The sequence below is a fragment of the Varroa jacobsoni genome, unplaced genomic scaffold (assembly GCF_002532875.2).
Source record: "Varroa jacobsoni isolate VJ856 unplaced genomic scaffold, vjacob_1.0 scaffold_311, whole genome shotgun sequence".
Classification (NCBI taxonomy): domain Eukaryota; kingdom Metazoa; phylum Arthropoda; class Arachnida; order Mesostigmata; family Varroidae; genus Varroa; species Varroa jacobsoni.
The window spans coordinates 45,590-67,885 of NW_019213213.1; the positions used below are offsets into that span (position 1 = coordinate 45,590).

The 22,296-nt window shown below is 41.6% G+C and overlaps 1 protein-coding gene across 5 annotated transcripts in view; it reads right to left on the minus strand.

The window, feature by feature from the left end:
* The window catches only part of LOC111259243 (patj homolog), a 53,710-nt gene extending 38,792 nt beyond the window's left edge, over positions 1 to 14,918 (minus strand). The window contains exons 1-6 of one of the 5 annotated variants that reach the window (XM_022831094.2): positions 11,971 to 14,918; positions 9,403 to 9,870; positions 8,182 to 8,210; positions 4,976 to 5,109; positions 3,981 to 4,337; positions 3,209 to 3,396 (exon numbers count right to left, since the gene is read on the minus strand). In XM_022831094.2, the coding sequence (XP_022686829.1) occupies positions 3,209 to 3,396; positions 3,981 to 4,337; positions 4,976 to 5,109; positions 8,182 to 8,203 (701 nt within the window). In that variant the 5' untranslated portion in view covers positions 8,204 to 8,210; positions 9,403 to 9,870; positions 11,971 to 14,918. Of the gene's footprint in view, positions 1 to 3,208; positions 3,397 to 3,980; positions 4,338 to 4,975; positions 5,110 to 8,181; positions 8,211 to 8,910; positions 8,929 to 9,116; positions 9,134 to 9,402 lie in introns of those variants that run through there. The other 4 variants (XM_022831093.2, XM_086967816.1, XM_086967818.1 and 1 more) reach the window with 4 other exon arrangements.
* Positions 14,919 to 22,296: the final 7,378 nt, after the last annotated feature.

A 22,296-nucleotide genomic window follows, 5' to 3' on the forward strand; every position in this document is an offset into this window, starting at 1 on the left:
TTGCAAGGCCGAATTGACGAAAAATCAAACCGAGTAATCCGTAGTGAATCCTCTGAAAAACTAAATAAAGTGACTAAATATGAACGTTACTGTCAAACTATATATCTTAAACTCCGTTATGGATCAAGCGGCCTAGTCTTAACTAATTCAGCCTGAAATTTACAGCCACCTCATGGAAGCTTCAGGGAGTACAGGGCATTTTTTACTTGCGCAATAACATTGGGATCACTGCCCTATATATACACATGGCTTGTACAAGCAGTATATGGCAAATCATATATTTCGATGCCAAAATGAAAAAAAATAAAAAAGAAATACAATTTCTTTGTTATATTCTTGTTGCGCATATTCGCGCATTGTTAAATCAGAAGCGATGCACGAAGGGCTAATAGCTTCTTAATTATGGCGCTACAGAGGAGACAGAAGTGGCACGCAGCAGAAGAACCGCCGAATATGTATGTACATACAAAGCATTACAAATACCTGCGCGTGCCTCCTTTCATACGCGCCGCTACCACAAACAAATCCTTTCCGGTTTGCCGATCGTTAACCGCCATATCATTCGCCCTCCTCTGAAGTTAAATCGTCATTCTTCCACACTCGTTTAGGCACCTAGAATGCTTGCACGCCATCTTTCTGTGTCGTAGGGCTATTGTCAGAGGCCTGCTTTGCCTGCCACAATAGTTGCTACGGGGCCTTACTGTACAGCGCAGTCCTACAAGGAGGCGACGTACTGATAGAAGAAGCATATGTAAAATAAGAAACGGAATATCTTGTTCACCCAGTTGCGCGGCGCTTGACGCTTTCCTTTTTGCATTTTATCCTATTCCGTTCTTCACCTTTGTCCCTTCTTTCCGCTGGAGTAGATCAGATCAGATCAATTCGTTCTGCCATTATTCTTTTCCCAAGTGAACGTTAGTTCACGATATAGTATATTTCTTGTTGGATGATGGTTGCCTTCCGCCTTGGGCTGGCTCGTCAAACACTGGACAGTATTACCTGGGCCGGATCCATCCGTCTAAAATCTAAGGACAACACCAGGTCTTGCCGTGGGCTTGCTCCAAGAGGTTTGTGTCCCGTATAAAAAAAAGTTGCATCATTCTATTTTTATATAACAATTATCATACAGAAAGGTAATAAATGCCGAAAACCTCAAACTCCAAACTAGTGCGCTTTTTTGCGGCGCTCGCATCAGGAGGATTATTATGCATATGCATAGTAGTAAAGTTGGAAGGAACTTAGCGTCAAACTAATACGAATGGTAGTAAGGCTGTAAAGTAAAGTAAAGCAAGAGTTATGTTGCTGGTCTAAGACTCTCTCTGGCCGTGAAGGGACAAGAAGACCTTTCGATTGGTTTTTGGGCCCAGTTCAGATGTGCCCTTTCCATAGGCACAGTTTCAAAGCTCAAATATCATTTGACTAGAAGATGTGTGCATTCGTTTAAAGTAAAGCGTTATTTGAAGTAACGAGGGAAAGTGCCATATCGACTAAGGTCGTTCAAACCTCTAGCTTGTTACTATTGTTATTACTAAGCACTGTAGTCGAAGGAGGAGTGAATTTTTACAGCCACCAGTTAGGGGCATCTTCGCGGAAGCAAATTTGCTACGGTGGTTACATAAATAGCTTAGCGTTTGAGGTTGGACGGTTAAAAGTTCACCATAAACGTAAAATGCGTTTGTGGTAAGCCATTATGACGAAGTTATCAACTTAGTCGTGCTGGCGCCTCGCCAATAAGACTTAGAATATTTTTCGATGGGGCATTCAGATAACCGAATTTCGAAACCTATAGTACACTGTGAGCTGGAATATCTTCTCGAATGTTCACAGCAAGCGATCGCATATGAAACAGCTCCGGGTGCAAATGGCAACCTATTGCATCTACTTGCTCACTTGGGCTCATTTCATTATTTTTTGGATGTTTCGATCTGCCTATTCGCAGTTGGTCGTCTCACCGGTAGATAGAACTGTCCGATATCTACTTTAACAAAGCCGCACCCTTTTACCGTAGGCATATTTCGCCTGACTAGAGGCCATCAGTATCAACATCATCGCACAAAAATTGTCTATACGGAAACGGCATACACCATGCAAAAACCCTTTCTGCCTTTAAGTGCGAAGATTCTGTACCTTTCGATCACAAACATGGGAATATTGCTTCATACAGTCCCATTGCTCACTTGTTAAGCGTTCATAAATACATTTCGCACAGTATCCCTATATAAATAAGGTCAGTTGTTTTATAGCTTTTTTAGAAAGATACACGTGCATGTCTAAATCGTTAATATGCTCGGATATGCTAGTATGCCTAGCGTTCGACTCGTGCTGCACGTCGTACATTTCGATTGTACCGTCAGAACTTCGATTTTCCCAACTTAGCTTGCAGAGCTGTGTCTTCCATGACGTTAGCAGCTCTTAAATGCTCGTCTCGATCTACCGTACGGTTCGTAGAAGAAGACATTTCCTATAGCTGTATACAACAAGCACTCGATAGCTTACTGAATACGTAGCGTGCTTATTAAATGATCTACTTTATAGTGATATTTAATTGTACTTATAACAGCGAGTCGATTGACCGTCCCCCCAGACGACGCAATCGTTTCTATTTGTTTTTTTTACTAGCGCTAACGCAGAGGATGATTTCGAGGACAGCCGCAGCAGTTTTCTTTAGCACAACCTGTCTGATCGGGCGCGTGCCGATTGGGTCCGAGACTACGGGTTCTGATGGCCAATTCCCACTGTCATCAGGCTGAATGTCCCTACAAAGTGAAACTTAACGGTAGATCCCGACGATTTCTGTATTAAATATGATAAACAAATATTCGCCGTCAGGACGATAGCCGGCGCGATTTGAAAACATAAAAAAGTGTAGGTTGCAATGAAAATTGCAACATAACAAAGGAGATCGAGGACGACAAAAACTTCATCCTTAAGGTACCCAAATAGCACCAATGCATTGAAAGGCGTAACGGAATGAATTGCAGACGAAGGCCAATGGGCAAATACGCAAAGATCGCTTCAACGGATCAGCAGTAAATAGGTGGCTAACTGATAATCCTTTACCCTAAATTCTCAACTGAGCTATATTGGCTGCATCGTACACTTGAATATGCATTGCACGCTGCTCCTTGTATACGGCTTCTGCTTATTCGCTGTTTCGTAACTATGGCTTATCATTTTTATCATTGCTAGTGGGTTTTAGTCTACTAACCTGTGTGCTACGCCATCGGGATGGATGTGCTTTATGTAGAAATGCGTGTCGCCGTCCTCGCCGGTCAAAGGAACGATGGTTAGGCCAAGGCCTCCAAAGCCAGGCTGTTGTCCATCGCCAATCGAAGCTAGTGGAGCAGCCATCAATTCAACCGCTAGAAAGCGCTCCCCAGATCCTTCATCAAAACTCTAAAAAAAACACGTTAAACGCAAAATTCAAGTGTTTCAGTAAGACAGTAAGAATAATATTCAATAAGCGCTAGCATAAACAATTCAACTGCACTCAACAATTCTCCAAGAATAATCAAGTTTATTCCTTTTCTTATTTCTCCTTCCTTTTATAGGTGCGATTTTACTACCCCATGTCTCTTTGAACGGGTTAAGACTCAACTCAAAGCCATTTTGCTATTAGCGGCCCGTACGAAACGGTTGACTTCTGTTAAGAATGATTCTCCATGCCCATACATCGTGACTTAGATAAAAACATATGAAACCGCGTGCACATTGCGATATGATGAGACAAGCCTAAAGCACTTTCTACGATCAAAATGACACCGTTCTCTCTCCAAAGGACGGCGGGACCCAAGCGTAATATTGTCCTATCCGACCAACACTTAATACCGCACTTATAGATCTCCTCTTCGATGCTCCGCTCTGGGAAGCCATTGTCGCAGAAGCAACGACAACAACATGTTGTGTCGTTATTATACCTGCAAAAATCTACCGTGAATAGACTTGATGATATGAAAGTTAACGCCTGTCTCTTTTCCTACCTGAAGACCACTATAATTGGCACCCTGTTGTTGTCCGTGCAGGACGTCTCCCCGACCATGATGATGATGATGGTGAGACTGATGATGTGAGTGTGAATGTTGTTGGTGATGCAGCGATGGCTGTGAATGAGGGCGGCTGCCGCTTAAACGGTGCCCCACGGATGTGCCCCCGCCCACCACTGATGCTGGCCCATTACTACTGGCCGCACCCAATGGATTGTTGTTGCTTGAGCCATTCTGGGTGTTATCCTCGGTATCGCAGCGATAGTCGAGGGTGCCGTCACGTGCAATGTCGAAGTCTCGCGGAAGAATCGAGGGATGCTTGTGCACCAGCACCTTCAGGTCATCCAGCGAGTTCTGGGTGGAAATATGAAGCAGGAATCCGAAAAAAAAAATAGCTATTGATGGCCTGCGGAGGAAATAATACGGGAGTGACGATTATGCACGAAATGCGTAGAAAAAAAATGTGTAGGATGTGAATTTGGAAAAAATCAGCTCGGACATGCACCGTTTCCTATGGTAATGGAACCATTTATAATTTTTCTTTTAATCATTCCTTTCAAAAATGATTTAAAAAATCACTCCTTTCAAAAATCATGCTGAATCAAATAACCTCAAACAGTAAACCACTAGTTTCAATTACATTTGTCGATTGAGATACCCGACCCAGAAACGGCTGGCTCAAGAGGCTTAAAAGCTTCGTGAGCTGTATAAAAAAAGAAAAAAATTTGTTACAATCCGCTTTTTAGTTTAACCAGATCCTTACAATTTTTTGGTTCTGGGTATCACTAAAAACAGGTCAGCAATCCTGCGTATGAGGAATGACCGTCCAAAGTAACTCTTCTTCTTAGAGTTGTGTCACAAGCGTTCCAACATAACAAAATCACCAAGGCAAGACATATTTATTCTAGAGATATACATGAGCTTCGTATCCGCAGGCTTTAGTGGGTGCAACGATTGTAGACTGCTTCTGCCGCCGCCAGCGCACTGTTTACCTTGATTTGTAAAACAGTTCTGAGAAGCGGGTCGTCCAAAACTGTGAGTAGTAGTTGGATATCCTTGTGAGCAGGGTGACCGCGTTGTAGTTGACGCGAAAGGCGTCGTAGGACCTCCGAGGAGTCCGCCGTATCTGTATCAATAAATACACAAACCGTCATTTATTAAACACATCAACACGTCTACAGTATTTTATAAATGCTCTGAAAGTTTATTCTAACACGAAGGACAAACACGCTAAATTTCGGAAAAAATAGCTCTTAAATAGCCATTGGCGTTCTTAGAATATTCGCTTACCGTGAACGATAGGCTAAATCTTAACTGATCGTAAGCAACTTACTCAATGGTACTACTTTAGTTGAAAAAATTGATTTGTTCCTATAACTCGGCCAAGCCTACGACCACTTCGATGTCAACCATCAACCCTGGCCATCGTTTTTACACAGGAATATTGTATATTCTTGCTAAGCGATGTACCATCAAGCGTGCGTAACAAACGCAAGTAACTGTATTGAGACGGGTTCAGAAAATACGAGCCAAGCTAGGAAAAAGACCATACCCTAATTATAGCACAATATAACAACTTAGAGGTTTCGATAGTATCAGACGTTGCGAGTTTAGCGGATCGTTGAAATCTATTAGATTTCGGTTGGTGTATTTCTACATAAATTTTCATAGTAATGCCCATCTGTATGTCCAGTTACTTAGTCTCGTAGGCGCAAATGGTGAACTACTTGATCTTACATATGTATATGTCTGAATATACGGGTTATTAGATTCTCGCACAAGATGGACCGGGTAGGTGAAACGTTAATTTTACTTTCGGGAACCTTAACAGGCCTATAGTCATACATACAAGTGTCTTGCGGATGCAATTCTCAAGTAAGATGAAAACTACTCTGAGGTTTAAGTATACTCGACCTTATCACCCTATAAAATTTTGCTCCAATATAACTAGGCTCTGTGTCATCAAAATTGTCTGAGTAACGAGCATAAGAAGGTAGCGTCACTGTCGCGGAAGTCCACATCAATCAACAACATCGACTCCAGCGAGCAAAACATTGCCGCGCTCGTGTGTTCCCCCTTGAGTAGATTGTAAATCTACTCAAGAAGGAACCCACCAAGATATGATCGTATACGATGGCAGGCACGAATCGTCGAATGAATCAAAACTTTTCAGGCCTTTAATGCAGCATGCGCCCACTGATTTCTCAACTCATTCATCATCTTCACTTGGGCCGCAGGGCGTTTGCGAATTTATGAGGTTATATCCAAAAGCGCACGATACTATATCTTTGTACATTATATACGTCCAGCATGGATGAGAATAAAAAAATAGTAATTCTGCTTAGGTTAGGGATCAAATGCGTACAATGATGTATTACGGCACACTGTTCATTGTCAAAGCTATCCAGTTTCTCAGCCACTGTCACAGCCGCAATTTACAAGGAAATTTATGGCTAAAAAATGGCTATGGATTCCAATTTTCTAGCTTATCGCTTCTGAATACTCATCCATATCCCCCACATACGTTTTATTATTATTAGAACACATACAGGCATGATCGCATTGAGTAATCCATGGGAACTTTTCCATATTGTCAAATCGAATAATTTGCCAGCGTCTCAGTATAACGAGCTTTCCTTATACAGTCATCGAGAAATATCGATGAGTTTCTCAGATCTTGGCTTAGAAAACGGCAGTGTAAATTCGAGTTATATTTACAACTAAATCGGTACTAGAACACGTTGCTTGTTGCCTTAACACTGGACGTTTGTTTAATTAAATAAGAACGACACTTTGAACTTGTACAAACGATGAACCGCAGAAAGGCCACGCCGGAAGCTTGGGATCTCCAGTTTCGTTTACGGCGGGGTACGTGCCGATCGATGTGGTCTCATATTAGTAGATTTTATTACTATTATCGCTGTCTGAACACATTTGGAAAAGCGGCAAAGAATACTTCAACTACGCACTCAAACGAACAAGCAGAGCTTGTGATCGCAGTATCCAGCCGCAACTGGGACTGTTGTTTATTTATTTATCTATTTAATGATCTATTTTTGACCATTTCCACATAGAGTGAGACGTTTTTAATACTAGTTTGGCATAGGGCAGCTCCCTGTAAGGATCGTGTGCTTTGCGAACTACTAAGGTTATGCTCTTTCTCGCGCGGACACGTGCACGCGTATGTAGAAGTAGCGTTGCGTTGACAATGTTCCATGTCAGACTCGAATGTGGGTAAAGACGCCGGCTCCAAGTTTAAGCTTTTGCTAAAAGTTTACTTTTGCTAAGTATGTGCTTATCATGAAGGGCAAGAAATCAAAAACTAAGGCTATAATACTGCTTGGTGAAAATATCGCCAATGAATAATCTAATATGGGCATATCGTGACTACTGAAAGTACTCGCGAGGTTAGCCGTTTGTGAAGCTTTATATATATTAGCAGAAAACCATTTCAATATGCGCTGATGAGGTGCCATCTGACAAACTTTCCATTTGACAAGTGCCTTCCCTTTGTACAACTGGAAGTTGATGATATTTTGCGTAACGCATTGAAATAAGTTTAAGTTAACAGTTAGTTTTGTGGGCTGACGTGTTGCTGCGCCGGCCAATATTACTCATATTGGTTCGGTTCACTTTCGAAAGAAACCGCATTAATTGTACGGGCTACCCCGTGTCAATATAACAATCATCATTTGTATCGATCCTTTAAGCTGATTGATAAATCAACCATTGAACTTCTAATCCTAGATCGTCAGTTAGAATATCATTATATTCTAGGAAAAGACACCTTTGAAAAGAAAGCGCGCTTTCTTTGAGAGCACTTCGGTTCTTCTAGTAAATATTAGTGCTTTGTTACGGTAATCGCTCATAGTATACGAACCCTGTCAAACTAGACTAACTGGAAACCTAAAGTTTAGAAGCTGGTTCTTCTTTCTTAGTAAAGTATTGTTTCGGAAAAATTTCGGTCGAAACTTTCTTTGAACACCTAAATTACAACGGCTAGGCCATTCAAGCTTATCTTATTATTATTATTATTATTATTATCTAGGCCTTAAGGCTTATGAACTCTGCAGAAGTAATTTAAAAGATCGTTCTAAACAAACTTAAGGTAACTTACAATAGTAAAGTGATAATTATAAGCATACATTTGAAATACATATGAAAATAGAACGGTTTATCGGAGCATCATTTTCCTTACCACTAAGCAGGGGTAGCATCATCTTAGACCTGCAAGGACAAAACGGAGTGAAAGTTATTATAACTTCTCTATATTGGTAGCGTTGTCGAAATAACATGAATATTTGTGCTATACGAAATCATCATTATCTTCACTTCCCATCTCACAAATGACAGGATTATTCAGCACATATACAAAACATAACTACACTGTGACACGCGAACGCCTGCAGACGGTTTAAAAAATCTTTCATATAACACGTAGAAGTACGGTAGTTTGAACGATTGTTTTTATGAAATGAGTGTTTTGGGTCGATATAGGACGTGAAGAGTGAGGAAACGAGGTCACTATGATAAATTTCGAATGGAGCAGCAAACTTGAATTTCTTGGTCTATCTCTCTTTAAAATCCATGCGAACGATTGTTCCTTCTTCTTCTTCTTCTTCTTCTTCTTCTAAATAATAAAAACATAACAATTCTATGTAGCTGTTCAAAGAGAATATCCCCATAGGAATACTCGAATGCGGCTGGCCGCTTACAGAAATGCAAGCTACTATGTTGTTATGTGGTAACACGCATCTCTGGAAGATGATCTTGACTGCAACAGAAACGTTCTGCCGGCGTCTTCATACGGTCCTCTTTACGAATAACCGCGTAATAGAGAAAATGTTATTGTCAACGTTCATGCGACCAACGTCTGCCTACCGTAAAGCTTTGTCATGCCATCTATGATTCTATGGACAGACAATACCCTGCAATCCGAAATAGTGTATGTCACGACCGTGTAGACTGCGTTAGCATACGGCGTCTGCAGGCCCATGCAACGACAACCCACAACATAGCCATGCCTCTATTTCGAACAAATGGTTGATACTGCCATTATTAGGCACTACATCAACGTAATCGGACGACTCACTCCCAATAGGAGTACCTAAATCGAACAAGAAGTTTGAATACCTTTCTAAAATATACGGGACGAAAAATCGGGCAGTGATTTTTAGTGCTTCGTTGTAGCTTTACTACTAAATAGTATTCATCGCTTAAAAATTTACCTATAGCATATTTTACATTCAAATATGTAACATGTATGCGGGCTTGTCTCTCTGCAGTGGGGAAGAATCGGGACTATAATAAAACAAAAAGCTCAGTGATCATCTAAATTATAAATAGAAAAAGTATCTAATTCACCTATAGCAGTTTATTTCAATGGGACAATCATTGACAACACGAAACCTCCACTTACGTTTATTCGAGGCGTCCTTGAAGAACCGAAGTGTTTATAAAGCTGAAAGCCTGCCTCCGCATCTAACCAGCGTCTTTTTCTTAATTGAGGGAGTTATATAAGGGTAGACTTGCATGTATAATGCACATCGGTAATGTACACTCTAGTTTTTCGTTATTTTATCAATTAATCTGTATAGGGAGTGAGTGGTAGCAAACGGATGCCGAGGTTCGTATGCAATATTGTCTCCGACTAGCGGACCCAACTGCGACTAAAACAATAAGATCGCGTCGTCGCTTGCTCAGGACGAACTCCTGAACCAGCTAGCTAAAGGAAACTGGCGATGGCGGATGAAAGACGACGGATGGATACTTTAGTGCTAATTGAATGGCTTCATACAAGTAACACAGTGAACCGATATCCAAGATTAGAGAGGGCACCTAATACCATGATTATGGCTGCTACAGCTTTCACTTTCGCGGCAATTTTCTGTCAGCAGACGACAATGGATAGTTATCGGAAACAAAACGAAAAAAAAAAACAGTTACATACGAGTAACATCAAGCTATACGATAGAAACCGATAATATAGTCTAGACATTAATGGCCCGTCCTACTGCTGTTCTTCGGTTATCTATGCGTCGCCATATTGTTTTTACACCGAACGCCAACTGTCGTTCTTCTTTCGATTACTTGCAATGTGTTCGTTGCGGTTTTCCAATACTTCCAGACGCTTTAGTTCTAGCGGAGCTTTTGCTGCTCGCTGTAACCAAGACACTAGAAAAGAACAACCACAGTAGAAAAACAATGTCGCAACTGTGAATACGCCGCGATCCTAGCTTACGTTGGCGATTTCCAATTAGTGGTAGAGCAATAAATTGCTTGTACAACGGTGGGAAAAGGAGTCTATATGACGATTGGTGGTAGTCTGCTGGCTCGACCCCCTGGCTCTAGCCAAACTGGGTCGTTGTACAGCCTAGCAATGAGCGCTAGTAATTTCAGCTGTGTTCATAGCTTAAGTGGCGAAGACAAAAAAAACGGATGCACCATCGATGCTGGTCATCGGACAACCACACCTGCTTTCAATGGATCATCGTCGATATACCGGCGACGATTAACGGCGACTAATGGAAGCTTAGAAGAAACGAAAAGAAATTGGTCGCAATAACGACACGTACGCTGATGACAGATGATTCATTTTTGGGTGTTGTGTGATCAACCATATCAATATCATATGGTGACAGATATCGGCATAAATTGTACGTACGCAGTACGTCAACTATAGGCGAGAACTAGTTATTGTTACTTGACCAACCCTGTTCGATTCACTGACTAGTTAGCTTGTACATCCAGCATTTTTTGTGCTTTTTGCGGTAACGTTTCGAATATTGGTACAGAATAGGGCTATCCACTGGGGTGCGATGATTCGATACGGAATCGACTAGAAGAATGTTTTGCTTGTTCTGTTTTACGGCGGACAGCTAGCTCGTTGTTACTGCTATCGATTCTGCGGCCATGATTATCTCGGAAAGGGGAGCAAACTTCTGCTATGACTGCTGTTATTGTTACGTCTTTTGCCGCTCGGCAAAGATGTCCGTATCAGTAGCTGCACTTCGTAAAATTAAATTGAGTGCCAGGTATGTTTCGTTGTGACCCGTCGAGTGCTCGTGTCTTGCTCGTTCGTATGGGTACTTTGCCCTGTCCTGCCGGTTGTATTTAACGTAAAATTGTAGGCGCCCCTCTTGACGGCTACTGCCCTTCCGGTCCTGGATTAGATCGAAAACAGACCTTTGTCACGATACGATGGTCGTTGCCAGTAATGACCGCATCAGTGGATTGAGAGGGACAGACATGTGTTATATCTGGTTATATTGTTGTTGTTGTTGTTGTTGTTGTTGTTGTTGTGGTGGTGGCCGATGCTGCTGTGATTATGACGATGACGCTGGTGGGAGCCACTGGCGAGAACCGTTAGGCGACGTCTCGGCGCTGGTGACCGGCGGCCGAGGGACTTCGATGCTGGTGACTGTTGCATCGATGAACGTGGACGCACCTGAGAAATGGTCGAGCCACTACAGTGGCTAGCTGCCCGGGGACCGCCAGGGCATTCACGCGGCCTCCCGGCGCCGCTCGCTCGCTAGCCAACTTCACTGAGTGCCGCTTCGATACGCACCGCTTGTGAAGACCATTAGCAAGACAGCCCGGCCCAATAACGTCGAGATCTGAAGCCCAGCGAAACAAAAAAACAACACCTGATTTCGCTTCAACGAACGTCAGTGATAACACACGTAAATCGGTCACGTCTCCGGCTTCACCCAACACTGTAAATATGCTTCTTATGTGGAGCTAGGCGTCGCGGCACATTTTCCAGAGGCGATAAATCGCGGTTGTTGGTGGAAACCGGTTGGGCATTTCAAGGGCAAATGAATGTGAGGCACGCTGTCTTGGTTTGTACTTGTATGTAGCACTAATACCCACGCGGAAGCCCTCCGTGCAAGCATTTGAATTTATCAGCTGACGATTTCTTATAACGTACACTTATACAAATGAGTAGTTTCAAGCAGCGCCCTTGCTGCATTAATGTAGTATTTACCAAGAAATGTCGTAGAACAGGCTGCTTTAGTACCAGTTGGCGTGCAGGAAGCTGTTCAGCATTACTCTTCCTGGAACACCGCCTTGACTTCAAATCTCTGCTATTATACAGAAACAGATACTGTTGTTAATGGTGCAATTCTAACGAAGGAAGGTGTCCACTGGCCAAACACTGCGTAATAGATCGTTCGGATAAACGCGTGCTTGCTGCTAAACTTCCCACAAAACGTGCTACACGACCATAATCTATTTGCAGCCACTATCACAGTGAATATTCCGTCGCAGGATGCTTCGTCGATTTGCCTCAAATAGAAATAAAACTCCAGTATTTGGCGTCACTATCTGTCTTTTCGGACGGTATTTTGCACTGAACAAAACAAAAAAGGTTGGATCAAAACGATGACAGTAACCTACAAAAACCAATGTTCATTGTCCTGAGTGGGCCGTTGCTCGGCATTCTCCGTCAGCTTTGTATCACTGTCGCTGCCGCCCGCAAATAAATGAGTACGGGCAATCTCACTGTGTTCTCCTCGGTCTTACGACGGCGCATCTGCTACTAGGAGCTGCTACAGCCAGCTGCCGGGAATTCACGTAGCTAACGTGCAGACGGCTAGGAGCAGCAAGGAACCTGGAAGGAGCACGGTGATTGCGAGGCGAACGAGGTATACTGTGGTTCGCTCGCGTCCGCTGCATCGCCTGTCGGCTGCAATCCCAATTTCCCTATTTTCGTAATGGATTCTATTTGAAATCGGCGGTGGAACCAGTTTACTACAGTCACTAGCGGGACCAGCAAAAGCCAAAGTCACTCGGCACTGCCTATCACTTATAGTCCGTCTGTTTGATCGCCTGGCTGGCCGTCTACTGTCGCAGCGCTTGATTAAACCACCGACAGGAACTTCCACCGATATCCATCGCCGATACAGCCATAACAGAATTGAGCAACTCTCCAACGAGCCACTACTCTGGCAGTGCCAGTTGGATGGACGTCGTGTATTCGACCACCCGGTCCTATAGTCTGTAGTCAAACATGCTGTGTGTATATGCTCGTGTGAATAGAAAAGAACAATCCAAAAACACTCTGGGCTGTGTGCTAGGCACCACACACGGGCTTATTCAAGTACATATACTGGAGTGGGAGGGGGGGAGAGTTTCTCTGCCTACTGGCGCCAGATCCGCTATTGTGGGAAAACACGAGCTACACACGACGACTGCCGTCACCGCCACACAGGTTACTGCCGCTCGCAGGTATCTATCGACCTCCGGAGGTGGCGGGGATCGCGGAACAGCATATGGCAGAAGTCAGCTGCCAGCACTAGCTTTGCTGGTGCTGTATGTACCGTGTAATAGCGCAACAATAGCTGATCTAGCGGCTGGCCATCGCTCTGTGCTCCAATCCCTGCAGCTACTGTATAGCAATGGGCGAGTGGAGTTTGTAGAGGCTGCGACGAGAGATTGGATTATACCGCTGGAGCCGACCGTATACCGTGAACGTCGATGTGATGAGCGGTAGAAGCCGACGTGGCAGCTCATAGGGGCAAAACTGTGCTGCATTCGTTATGGCACACGCCAACAACATAGCGAAAGCTGTTTTTCGCGCGTAGCGCAGACGTTGAGATGCTAACGAAATGAAAAAGCCAAAATATAGCAGAAGACGAATGGGAATAACAGAAGACATTACGACGACTACCTGTCACCCCTAAAGCTTTCTACTTTAGAGGAATAACAGGTAGTCATTAATCCATTAGCGCAAGGCCGACTCACGCAACTAGTATCGTTTTATTAATCCTTTATTTATATATATATTTCAGTATAAAAATAGTGTTTAAAAACTACTTTGACTTTATGCAAAGGTCAGCCCTTTTTCTAGATGACTTCCAGATAGCCTAAAAGTGTTTCAGACGAATTTGTTGCCTACCTATAGAAAATATATGCCCACACTGTGTTACTACATATATTTACTGGCGTCGTAGTAAAAAAAGTCGACACCCAATTAGATGCAAAACAATTTCACAATTAAGTACTATTCTGAAAGCCTATTGGTAGACGAGATTTATCGAGAAGTATCATTTTGAAACAATCTGTAAAGCAGAGTGGCTATTTCAGGACCATTGGAGTTTCGCAACATGAATACTCGCTTTGATCTTTTGGCTAGTCTATGCCGCTAGTGCCAGGTTCTGTGGTAGAGAAAACATGCACTCACGCTTACGACACAAACACTCTAGCGTGGAACCGTTATACATTTGTTTAGACGAATACGCGGCAAAATTTAAATGGGTCTTGTTCCAGATTGCCTATAAGCGCTTAGTGTCAAATGTCACTTAGTAGTTTCCCCATTGGTTTTCGTGGCGAAATTTGCAGGAAAAACGTAGTGCCCGTGTTTATTTTGGCCGGCGCATGCTTCAAAACACAGTGTGAAAGGCACTTTCTCATATATACGATGATTTAGAATCCATGATTCTCTGTCTTCCTCTAAAAACGCTTATATTTCTTATCTGCCTATAGAAACTATATGCCCACACTGTGTTACTGGCGTCGTAATAAAAAAGTCGACACCCAATTAGATGTAAAACATTTTTTTTTACGTTTCTAATCTCGTATGTAGCATAAATTGTAATACCTAAATTTGATACGTGAATAAATTATACGAACTACTAGTCTCACACTGGAGCTAGAACTTTATATCTCGGTCAAGCAAATTCATAAAATATACTTGCTGGACCGTCCATCCTTAGTACCCAAACACAGCCAGCTGTTCTTCAATGGTCAGCTTAAATTTTAATTTTGCCGGAATCTTTTCTTGTGGCGTATTTGAGCGGTATTGCCTGCATTCATCATGTTATGGTGACGGTAGCGACCATTGACATTATCGATGTGGAAAAACGGAACAAAATGGTGTTTACAATGTGACACCTGTTGGGAGACTAATAACAATAAAATGTTAATGGTAGTTTTCCGGGTATTTTTCTTGCCGTTTTTATGTAAATGCTTACGTTGATTGTTAGTAACCTGGTTACATAACAGAATTTATTTTTTGCTATTGCTTTGAATCACTTTGCGAATTTAATAGATTTAGCCATTTTATCATAGCAACGGATTTCACAAAGGTGCCCAGTTATAAAAGTCAAAATACCTTTTTTTTTTTTTTCTAACTTCTAGCAACTTGAGCTAAACATCGTTCAACTTTCAACCTTATCTTCACGATTTCGCGCCGTCATTTATTTCTACGTCACGTTCTTAATTTTTAATCAATTTTAATTCATATTTTTCTTCTTTTCCCAGAGATTTTTTAATGACTAACTGTAATTGCAAATAACTGTAATAATAATTATAAGTGAAAATTGTAATAACTAAATCCTAACCTCTAGTAGTAGTTGCAAAGCGTCCCGTGGGTAGAATTGTTGAAGGACCAATCATTCGAGGTGAACTGGTAGCCTTTTTCTAGACTCTGGGCCTACATTTAACATAACGCAATGCTACAACCGATTCTACGTTTAATTACAATTAGAGGGCATGATTTCGAGGTAACACATTCTAGGCCCGCGCTTTTGTGCAAGCTCATCGCTGAGGGTAGGCCAAAGCCTTTGTACAATTTTCGGCCTTCGGACAGAGACTTCATTGTCTGAGCAACTACAACAGTTAAAAATAATTCAATAGGTGAAAACCTAGTGACTTGAAAAAAATTAACGCGGTATCAGGCGCCGATGTTTGCTCATTATCACATACGGCATAGCCCATTGAGACGAAGTCTATTCGGCCCTAATATCAACGACAACACAACATCGAGTGACACATTTAACACTATTCTAAATACATATATAGATATTTACAGTGTTTCTACAAGCGCAGTGTATAAAAAATATGGTTAGAAGAAACATTTATTTGCAGCCTGCCTATGCGGTTAGCGTGAAGCTCCTGTGTACCATTTTTGTAAAATAGTCAAAGTTGTATTTCATCCCTGTTTTTATATGTGTACTTAATACAAAAATGTATAATAGTCTTCAGTTGATATGTGAGTTATGAATCGCAACTTGGTTCGCCTGTACAGCAAGACGCTCATTAAATTTAGTATTGCGTACTGGTAGACCACACAATGCTCCAATTAAAAAAGCGTCGAGAAATTAATTATTAAGACGCTGAACTTCTGCCCCTTTTCTGCGTCTTCTATCTGGGTAGCTGTTGTTGTCAGGCCATACCCCATTTCCAAGACTGCACTTAATGATACCGTGAAAGAAAATTAAATAGTTCCCATTTGCGCTATTCTTCACGCAGAGCCTGAATTATTTAGGCTAGCATAAATGAGAGTAAATTAATACATTCTGACCATAGATTCAGTGCAATTAGTACTTGCCAGCGATAAAATTTGTCAAAATGCTAGCGAAAAAATAAGTTTTCATTTTTTTCGTGTTTGTATATGTATTGATCCGATTGTCTAGCCTTTTCGTCTGCTAAGAGCTACCTATCGTCTATCAGCTTTCGCAATATTAGAAACAAATTGCAATCTAAAATTACTAGCCCACGAACTTCAGAGCTGCCTCCTAGAATACGCTGTTTTTGCTGATATAAATATAGATTTGCTATTACAATTGCGGCTGAAAATCTTTCTGATTACCTAACACACCTTTAGTCTAAATATCTACTATCCATTATTAATGGAAAAATTGCCGCTCTGTGTATCGTCTTTAGTAGGCAGTCCTTTATCAGCAGTTAGTAGTTTCCTGCCGATTACCCCCCTAGCGCCAGCTGGAAAAAGCCCAGAAATGTTCAGTAAGCATCATTTCAATGAACACCCTATTCTATTTTGACTGGTCACCTGCTTCATCGCTTTGAACGTGCGACTGATCAACGAAGTGATGAAGCCAGTCACCTGAAAATTATTTAATCTAACGATAGATACTACAAAGTATTGAAGGAAGTCTCAATTAAATACCGGCCGATCAAGATGCCGCAGTGAGCCTGTGGGGAGTGGGGGAGAGGTAAGAATCGACAGCAGTTCTTCGGCATTCGCTGCCGTGCGTAGTCGGTAAATCGTATGACGTCTTGTCAATATATTACGTGGCCTTACTAAAAGAACCTGCCCGCCAAACACTATGGAACCAAACCAAACTGAATTACTTGCTTGTCTATTCCGCAAAACTGGGTAGCCCAATGGTTAATGGGTAGCCCAATTAGGCCAACCACAAGCGCGTGGCCAGATGCTCCTCCCAGAACGTCCTTTTTGCCTTCTATATAATTCATTCTCACTTATTATTATATAATCAGTTGTATTGTTATTTCATTATCCCTAAAAAATCGAATGAGCCTACTTACTGCTGTTTCATATAAGTGTTTTTAATAGGCAATGCATTTTGCCCACCCGTGGTTGAACACGCTTAGCTGATCTTTCAAACTTTTTTTTTGTTCCATTTTCGCTTAACATCCTTTAAGTAATCTTTTTATAAAAAGTCAGAGTAGTCGTAACGGATACTTATGACTAGGCAAAGTTCCTGAAAATTGTGTCGACCAATTGATCGTTTCTCAGAGTTGAAATATAGTTCTCTTCTTTTTTGGTGCTGTTACCTGGCTATGTGTGATACCTGTGTGTAACCATAAAACCTGCTATAACTCGATTATCCTGTCATGGAAAAAGTGCCTGCCTTGTACCTCTAGTAAACACTTGAAAAACGCTGGACGCCATCTTGCACGATGCCTTTTAAAGAAAGATTTTGCACCAACACTTTCTCCTCTTATCGTTTGAAATCAGTTCAAATCTTATTTGGCTACCTGTACGCATTACCATACTATTTGCGTGATTATTACTGTTTGACAGATACATACAATCCAAATCTGTTGCCTGATGTACAAATCAATGTACGGATCCATCCCGCCGTCAGGCTTCCAGATGTCCTCTCAGAAGTGACCACAGAACATTGTTAGCGTCAGAAACCGCCCAGTGTATTCTCCGCTACTGTTTTCAGCAGCATCCAACTTCAACTTAAACAATACTTCAGCTAAACACATATGTCTACATATCACATTAACCGTGTATGTAACCGAGGGAACAGACCTATTACATATACTTTTTTTAGGTGTTGTTTCGAAGTAACCGAGTAATGACTTTGTAAATTGTTATCCCGTCCTGTTTGATTCAATTGTGAAAACAAAGGGGCTCGTCTGATACATTCCCATACCGGTTGTACCGGCATCATCTAGACGAACCGTCACCAAATCGTAAGCCATAGCATCGTCTGTGAGTCTAGTGCAAACGTCTCCACAAATAGCCGTTTAATAGATAGTAGACCAAAGTGCTTGTATAACTAGGAGCACAAACAAAAAAAAACCCCAAAGAAGAAATCAGCTCGAGAATGAGCGAACTTTTCACAAATGCATCGAAAAGTACCTGAAAGTACAATGAAAAAATATCACCCATATTAATTACTAATCCATGCAGGTCATAAAGTTAGCAGGATGAATAAATTACGGGCGGCTGGAAGGAAACGTACACTTTAAAAAATTGATAATTTAATATATATATATATATATATATTAAATAATAGCGGAATAGTTTCGCTTATGTATTTCTACTCAGACCCGCTTCCACCACTATCCATGGTATCACCGCTATATACACACTCAAGCTTTGCTGTAATAGTTTGAATCAATGAATTTTTGAATGCAAATTTCATCAGTATATCTACAGATTTGCCAGCGATAGAGAGGAACACGCTACATAGTAAACTGTACGAAATATCAGACGTAATGGCATTAACGACACGGTAAGACAATCGGACGGTTCGGCAAAACGAATCTCTGTGTTCTCTGATAATCTCTCCTTTTACTTACAAAAATGAATGGACATTGTAATAAATTAATCCATGAAGCTGCTAGATAGGTTCGATGAAGATCGAACAAGGATAATAAATCATCGATTTCTTCGCATATTCATCTTCTTACGGCAGACGTCATGGAAACCATAAGAACTACACTGTTGGAAACTGAACTTGACTCATTATGGTAGGGTTACCATATACCACTACTATATTCACACGGAATTCAACACTAATTATATAATACGATATTTAGGCATTATCTCTTCAATATTTCCAAAAATAGATCTATTCTTTACGTCGTTACGTATTAATTCGACTGTTTGATGGTACGAAATTCTGATACGTAATTGTTTTTAGTAGTCTACAAAACGAAAGCGCGTAAGATAGCAAAGTTATCAGCGTTATTGAATTATTATTTGGCAATGAGATTTGCTCGCAAGGTGAAAATCGCCGCATTTAGTACAGCTCCAGAAACAAGATGCTAGACTTCAAGAACTGCTTGTTTGCTATACGTATAACCAACTTTTTTTTTAATAAATTATAAACAATAACTTAGTCCTAGGTTACCGCCTACTAAGAGTATTTCCCTTTGGAATGGAAGAATCGTCCTTTTCTTCCTTACTCCTTTGTTTCTAACTCTAACCCAAACCCGGATCTTCGTGAACAGCAGTATTACGGACCAATAAGAGAGGGTCAATCAGTTGGCTTAAATGTTCTGGGGCCAACCTCCGGATTGTTCAACTCGGCTACGATGGCATTTGACCTGTATCACCGCTACTGAGATGACTGATAGTTGTGGGTCAGAACGAATGCCTTTGCTGTCCTGAGGGTCTCCTGATGGTCGTATGGCCGAACCCCCGTCACTTTCAGCCGTCATTCTCCTAGCTTCTCTTCGTCGTTGTTTTTTTCTTGCTGCTCGATCGCCTCTAGTCGTAGTCTCTCCGGCTGTTGCTTCTGCAGCTCTTTCTTGCAGTTACCATTCTACTTTTGTTTCCCTGTGATTTCCTATGATTTTCAAATCCAAAACTATGCTCGAACATTTCCACGAATTTACCGTTAAAGTCAATGTAATAGGGTCTTGTAGTATGACTTAAAGGCCCAACAGCACACATTTTATTGTCCTAATATCGTGACGCCTCAAGAGCTCTTAACATATAAACGTGGATAAATTTTATTTTATTATTTATTAAAAGACGTAGACGAGCAACCAGCTATAGCTTAGTTTCATAAGTGTGTCCTACGGCCAACCTTGCTATTTAACATCAAATTTCGACGTGGCAATAAAACGTCTAAGTATTCTACGTTCTTGACACCCAGCCAGTACACATGGCGTAGCATGCATGGTAAATTACTGGTAAGTTTAGGTGTAGCTATTGCTTGACTAGATCCCTATTGTAGCATGAAGTTAACTTCACAAACAGGGTTGGGTTTCAGCACAGGCACCCCTGGCCTTAGTCTTACCGAATCTATGGCATAGCTCAACTCTCAAGTCGGTTTTCATATCGGACTTTGACTTCGATTTTGAACTACTTCAAAGACTATTACAAAGGACAAGGGCAACTATTGATCATTATGTACCATAGCCTCTGTTACTGCCTTTGTCATCGTTCGTTTCCATGACAATTTGCTTCTGGCCTGACGTGATAGCCACGCCATAGCCACACCTATAGGGCCGTTCGGCAGCGGACACCTGGCAGCTATAACAGATAGCAATCCGGACGCTCCGGTCCTGCACGCTTGGCGAAGTCGACAGTATGACCCTTCCCTAGCTCTATATTGTAGCACCCTCGAGTAGAAATAGAAAGACTTCTTACCAAATAAAAAAGAGAGGAAGAGAGCTGTTGATAAAGGGCCGTCTGCTGCTAGACAGGGCCATAACCAGAGAGCAAGTAGGTTCGCGTTGCGATAAATTTCGCCGACAGTCGACTGATTACAAATATCGATGACATTGAAAACTCGCAGAAACGCTACAAAAGTACACCGGTTTATATGGTACGAGCCATTTGAAAGACGGTGAACACTGACAAAACTGCAAGAACGTCAAGGCGTCGCAATCCTTAACGGCGCGTCGTTTCTCTGCCTATGTAGGCAATAACACAATGATCTGGTTCAGCAAATTGACGAATGCATAAACGAAAGGTTGAACCATATTTTGGCGCATTTTAGGTTCATACATATCGTCAGCGCTTGTTTCTCGACCTAAGCTGACCGGACAGGCCGGGTCAAGGGATTTGTTATTATGGGCGAGCGCCATGAGGGTCACTTGCTGCAAGTTTTGTACGTGCTATATAATGTGACGGAAACTGAAGAGAGGAAGACGATGTTTAAACAAATTATTCGATAATGTTTGTTGAAGCGACCTATTCACTCGATATGATTAAATCTGGGCCACACTTAGGACAGATTAGAAATATTGCCATCATGTTAGATATCAGCGTCTTTCTTACTAAGGAAAAAAGAACTTAAAAACTTCCCATTTAAATCCATATTTGAATGATTGTTTAACATTGTATATGACGGCCCATGAAGTTCGGCTGAGAGCTATGACACTCAATTGTCGGTAATATCAATGTTAATCGTGCACCCAGGATCCACATGGTTTGCAGTATGCGCAAAAATTTACCTCTATATTGTATATGTATACATTCGTTTCTAGCCATTCAATATGGATACGCATGGCGAAACATAGCCAGTTAGTAGTAGTTTAGGCAACTTTGAGTCAAGGTGATCCAGCTAACCAAATATAATTTGTCCCAGCTACACAGATCTTAATATTTAGCAGAAGGATGTATGCTTGGACGTATAGATATCTTAATATTCGTTTTATGTCCAGATTTAATTCAGGACTTTTTGGAGCTTCGATGATCTTCACACAGGACGAGGAAAACCAGCTAGATTGTCGGTTCGTATCTCGCCAAAACGTATCTCACCTGGAATTGATACGAGCAGGAATAACACACCGCCTATATAGCTTGGCACTCTTGCGTAATGCCATTTTGGATCGGCTACTTTTTTTGCAGTATAATTGTACAGGCCGTTTTGAATGCGTACGGGTGCTACTGCTAGCACGTGTTGATAGCTACGGGTACAACAGAAGTTACAACTTTACTTACGGCGCGATTAAAAAAACGAATAAAACTAAAATTAGGAACGTTTTTTCTTGGCGTACACACACACACACATACCGTACATTTGGCTGCATATTTCATTCCCATTCCGTTCGTTAAGTATTTAGTCATAATTGCGTTAGGAGTGATGTTGGGAAATAAAGGATAAGATATGACTCCTTCCAAATGCTATATCCATCAGCTCTGTCTGACAACAGTAATGCCTCAAATGCGCTTATACATTACAGCGAGAAGTTATCCAGCTAACAGATTTGTCTTCTCTTGGATTAATAAGAAAGTCTGTGAATGAAAGCCACATAGGCAAGATAATGATGATTAGTGCTAAAGAACTTTCTAAATCTAGAGCAAACGATCTCAATGGTGACGATGGTCACGTCGAACGTGTTCCATTGA